The following is a 6000-nucleotide window of genomic DNA, read 5'->3' on the forward strand; positions in this document are numbered from 1 at the left end:
ATTATCCTGTAGAAGTAGAGCATGCATGTTGACTGTAAAACGTAGAAATTCAGTAGTTTTAGTTTTTATTTTTCGATTTTTCCTCTCATTTCTCTTTGGTATATATTTAGTTTTAAGGACATTTTTTCTTCCACAACAACACGCAGGGTTACCCATCATCTTCACTTTTTTAGTTTTAAGAAGTCACCAACACAAGAGTCACAATATATTCCTTCTTTTATTTTTTACACTTTGCCATGTTTTTTGTTTTTTTTTCTTTCTTTTTTTGTAAACATGTATGTCATTTCTAAAACTTTAGATGTATATTTAGAGAAAATCGTTTTCAAGCCATTCATAATTTTTTTAAATGTTGCTTATTCATATTTTATTGGATGCTTTTCTGATAAAACGAAGAATTTAGTAATATTTTTTCATGTACGAGTTTTTATTTTTATGTAATTCTAAAGCGTAATCTTCTCGTACGTGCTGTTTAATGCTAATTTAATGCATTTACAAATAGAGTGTTTCTAATTAGTATATCTCTCAGAGATCAGACAAATGTATGTAGCAATATTCTTTGAATGATAAGTTGCGACATGCAATCATATTCAAAATTACATTGATTTATTTCTTATTGTCTTTTCTTCACAAAATTTCACAAATTAGTCGTAAGCACGTGTATTCTTATTCTCTACAAAGATTGTATTCTGCACTGAATGAGTTTTTTAATTTTTTAAATGATACAAAATTGAATCTTAAATAAAATTAGCATGACATACGACACAAGCACTTGAACGTCTAATATAATGTTGATGTTGAGTCGTCTCTGTATCGTTATCTTTTATTTGCTCTATTATTTGCTAAAATATTTCATATTATTTGCGAGTATCTTCTGAATAGAGCGACATCCTATCTTTGAAATTGTGAAAAAGGGGTTTAAAAAATATTGAATGCAAGGATAAGTAAAACCATCGACCATGCTTTCCTGCTTAGTCTGCAGTAAAATTTCGCCTTGGATTAGAACTTTTGTATTCAGTTAAATCCAATCCAATTTTTTCGAGTGGCACATAAATTCGACTTTCATTTAAATAATTACATTTTATTGCAAATGAATTGGTATTGACAGTGTTCGACACTTATTTATAGCGATGACACTATTTTTGTAATATTTTGGAAAAAAATGACACGAAAGACACTTATTTCACAGTTGTTGAAAATATTTTAATTGTAAATAAAAAATAGTTGAATTGAACCAAAAAGGACGAATTCGTAACAATATAGTTAAATCCTCAACTAAATCAGATTAATTAGTTAATTTTTCAACTAAAAAATTAATTTTAAACAAAAGCTTAATTTTGCAACATAAAAGACGAATTTTTAATGAAATATATAAATTTTTAACCGAATAGTCGAATATTTAACCAATAAGATTAATTTTCCTTCAAAAAGTACGAATTTTCAACAAATTACATAATTTTTAAACTTAATGGTTTGAATAATGGATGTGATGTTAGTACATATTTTATTTTATTATTTTTTTTGTATTTCTTTCGTTTCTAAAATTTGTTAACTAAATAGTCGCATTTTTAAGCCAAAAAGACATTTTTCTACAAAACAGTTCCGTTTTTATCTCGAGACTATGATGTTTCAATAAAAACGTTAGTTTTGAACCAATCGCTTACATTTTTGACAAGATAGTTCCATTTTCAATCTAAAAAGTTTAATTTTTAACAAACAAAAAAAAAACAACAAATTTTCAACTAAAATTATGACAAAAAACGAATTTGTAACTAACTTTGATCTTGAATCCACAACTAAACCAGATTAATTTTCAACAAAAAATTGCATTTTGAAGCACAAAAATTGATTTTTTACGAAAAACGACGAATTTTCAACCAAGTGCATACATTTTCAACAAAATAGTTAAATTTACTACAATATTGTTAAATTTTTAAGCCTACAAACATAAAGTTTCTACAAAGCAGTTAACTTTTTGAATCAAAAAGTCTAATTTTCACCAACAGAGTTGATTTTTGAACCAGGAAGTATGACTTTTCAACCAAATTGTCAAATTTTGAATCAAATAGTTCAGTTTTTAACCAAATAATAAATTTCGTAACCAAAAAATTGAATAGTAAACTTTTTAACCGAAAAAATATTACTTTTAACCAAAAATAGGTGGATTTTGTTATCAGGTTCTATTCATTCAGTTCGCATTTATTAATGGAAAACGTGAAAAAGAGGGGAATAAGGAAAAGATTGTGAATCCTGCGATAAATAAATAGGAATTTTGATCATCTAGGGGCTAAAGAATAAAATTTTAAATAAACGTTGAAGTGCCTTTTCAATGCTTTGAAAATATTAGTTTAGAAAACTAAAACTTTTGCTTATAAAATAAAGTTAATTTTCCGTTAACACTTTTTTCAGACTATACACTTTTAAATTCAGACACATTTTTTTGTATTTGTGACATTACTTGCACTTTCTTAATCTCTGAAGTAATTCTGAGGCTTGTAATTTCTCGTATTCAAATGAAACTCGATAGCGTGCAATACTAAAAAATAGAAAGAGAAAAAAAACATATTAGAAGCAGTGAAAGTTTGAAATTGAAACAAATAAACATTTTCCAAATATATGTAGTGAGAGATTAACAATTTTTCAAGGATACAATTTTTATTATTCAATTTCTATAATCCAAATTAAAAATTTTGAATTTAAAAATCATTATTAATACCCAGTATAATTTCCAAATCTAGCTGTTGTAAACCTGAAAGTTCTTAAAATCGAAAGTTTTTAAATTGAAGTCTTTAGAGTTCAAAATTTTTTATTTAACTCGATCGAAACAAAAATTGCTTTTTTTAAAGCTTTAACAATATATCAAACGTTAATTTGTAGTCAAAAAATTAATCAATTTAATATGTTTATCATTGATAATTAACTTTATAATGATTATCGTTCAAAATTAAACAATCTTTAAAGAAAGCAAGCTTATCAAACTGATACATATCAAATAAAGGACAGTTTATTACTTTTAAAATTGAAATATTTTTGAAGGTGATATTTGGAACATTTAAAGAATTATTGTTCAAATTAAATCTTTAGGTATGTAGAAACTAAAAAACTATCAACAAATTAGTTGAAATTTGAAACATTGTGAATGAAACAATTAATGGATAAAGTTCAATGTTGAATAATGTTTAAAATCAGTGTTTAAAAATTTTTAACATTTAAGTTTTATATTCCAAATTTAAACATTTCAATTTGAAATTCATTATTAATACCTAGTGTAATTTGCAAATTTAGCTATTGTAAACCTGCTTCTTTTTGAGATTGAAAACTTTCAAATTGATGCATTTAGAGTTCAACAATTTTAAATTGATTTCGATAAAAACTTACATTTTCAAACTTAAAGTTCTAAAAATGTTAAAAATATTAATCTATAGTGTAAAAGTATTTAATTTAATATGTAAAGCTGAAACATTCAAATTAAGCACAATTTATAACATAAAAAACTGGAATACTTTAAAGGTGATATTTGCACCATTTATAAATTTATTAATAAAATTAAATCTTTATGTATGTATAAAATAGAAAACTATTAACAAAATAGTAGTTGTTACTGAAAACATGATGAATTAGACAATTAATAGATGACGCTCAAAATTGAACATTTTAAAAAATCGTAAAAATATTAAAAATTGAGAGTTGAACCATTTTTTAAATAGTAAAATTATATGTATCAAATATTGAATCTTAAAAATTGCAAAATAACTGCAAAATTTACGTACCACGCGAAATTTTCCTCTATTTTCGCTTTTTTTTTGTTCATTTTTTATTTTTAACTTTCGCAAAGGAATAATTTGTATTGTGAAGTCTGGGTTTTTCCTTTTTAATTCCAATTGTGTTTTGTCCTTATTTACTTTTTAAAAATGAATTACCAGCCATTAATTATTTCCGCTTAATGAATTTTATACCCAAAAACTTTGAAAAAAAATTGTTTAGTCTCCTTAAGTCCTGACTCGAAATTGATTAAAAGACCCCGCACAAAATATATGGGAAAATGTCTTTCGGTGGATTTTAATAATACTAATAATTTATTTTGTAGTTTACGAAACAGAAGAAATTTCTGAAAAGAACTTGGACTAATTATGACTAGTGTTTTTGTGCGGGGTTCTTTATGTACGGAAAACCCCAGCCAGATAAACTGTATTAAATGCTTGGAGAAACGTTAAAAACAAAATTTTTGAACATGCCTGATTTTTTTCAGACCTATTCTGATCCGCCAGATTCGTGGTGCTCAACCAGTGGAAGTTTCCACCGTTCGGATACTTCTTCATATCTAGATTCCTTAAATCAGGAAACTTCCTCAGTTACTGGATCCACAAGAGTGGAATTTATCATTGGATCGCCGACGAGAAGATTTCGACCGAATGCGCCATGGACACCACGTTTTTTTGACAGCATCGACTCGGCAGCAATCGCAGCAGAGAGTCTTATGACGGACGAATTTCCACCCCGACGTGGCGAGGCTTTAGCCGAATGTGATTCACTTGAACGTCATCCAATTTCTAGTGACGCGTGAGTTGACTATTTTACTCAGTTTGATTAAGTCATCGATTTGAATTATCCTGGCAATACGATTGACTAGACAATGTTCCAAACATTAAAAAAATCTCATTTTCTCCTCTTTTAATTAATCTATGTTGAAACTTAAATTCGAACGATGATTCCAGTTTTAGAAGTTTTAAGTTTTAATATTCTGTCGAAAAATACGTCCTATGCTTCAATGTATGCTTAACTAAATGGAATTAAGAACTTATCGTCTCCCCGAGTGAGTGAGTCTTCAAGAATGAGTTTGTTTAGCAAACTTTCAATTACTTGGACCAAGCCTATTAAGATTTCGTTCTAGTGAATATTCAGCTTAACCATAATCTTCTTCAGGTTTATATATTTTGAATCTGACATGCGATTGGAACCTGCGAAATAAAAACCATACGAGTGTCCAATCGATAAAGCGGATTGTATTTCAGCCACAGAAGTAAGCATTATTCATTCCATGTTGAAAATTTGAAAGTACAGCATTCCAAGAAGCATTTCTTGTACTACATGTGCACTATTGTGATTGTTAATTTTATAATTGTATTGTGCGAAAATGATTAAGTTTACGAAATTGTTAAGTCAGCAGACATTCTGAACAAAAGTTGGAATTGTCATGTTCTAATACTTTCTTCGAGTTCAGTCTTTTAATTGTTATTCCTCTGTTGGAGAGAATCTCTGTCGAATGAATGAATGGATTGTATTCTGTTAATTCTAGAAATGTGTGAGTCTGCTCTTGAAGAATTTGAATTACATATCATGCGAGCAAGTTAGAAATTTATTGTTTAATCTAATTGCATAGTTTTTCACTTCCAAAGTTCATAGGTAAACTTGGAGTAATATTGTCCACTCAGTGCGCAAGGTGCACGTTAATTATATTTTGTTGATGTCAATCTTATATTTTTCGAAGTCTTTTTATTGCGCCTGTGATTCTTTTATTATTTTATAATGTCTTTAAAATTATTATTATTATTATTATTATAAGGATTGTTTTAAATGTGTAAAAAACGAAATGCTTTGCTATTTCTTTTTAAAACTTTCTTCAAATTGTTTTGAAGAAACAACTAAAATTCATCACATAAAATCACATAAATAATCAAAATGAACTCAAAGACAACAGTTATTTTACAGTTCTTCAACTATGAAATAATATCGAAAACAAATTTTGTTGAAGCTCTAAAAAGTATAGTACTGGTTTTTTATTTTTTGAAAAAAATGAATTGCTGTAATAGTGACTGGTGTGTGGAGTGTGGCCGATTTTTTAATTTGTATATAAAAATAGGAAAATATCGTGCTTGAAGAATAGTAAAGTCACTGATACCCGCTTCGAAATCGAAGTCAAAATCCAATTAATTACTGACGTCATTTCGCAAAGGAAAGTCGATACATTCACGTTAAAAGAACGTCGGTCAATTATTTGAATTC

The 6000-nt window shown here is 27.4% G+C and overlaps 1 protein-coding gene across 1 annotated transcript in view; it reads left to right on the forward strand.

The window, feature by feature from the left end:
- LOC117177817 overlaps nucleotides 1–5473 on the forward strand; it is a 165874-nt gene extending 160401 nt beyond the window's left edge. The window contains exon 5 of the mRNA XM_033368767.1: nucleotides 4247–5473. Within this exon, the coding sequence (XP_033224658.1) occupies nucleotides 4247–4561 (315 nt within the window). The 3' untranslated portion in view covers nucleotides 4562–5473. The remainder of the gene's footprint in view (nucleotides 1–4246) is intronic.
- Nucleotides 5474–6000: the final 527 nt, after the last annotated feature.

This window comes from Belonocnema kinseyi, chromosome 8 (assembly GCF_010883055.1).
Source record: "Belonocnema kinseyi isolate 2016_QV_RU_SX_M_011 chromosome 8, B_treatae_v1, whole genome shotgun sequence".
NCBI lineage: Eukaryota > Metazoa > Arthropoda > Insecta > Hymenoptera > Cynipidae > Belonocnema > Belonocnema kinseyi.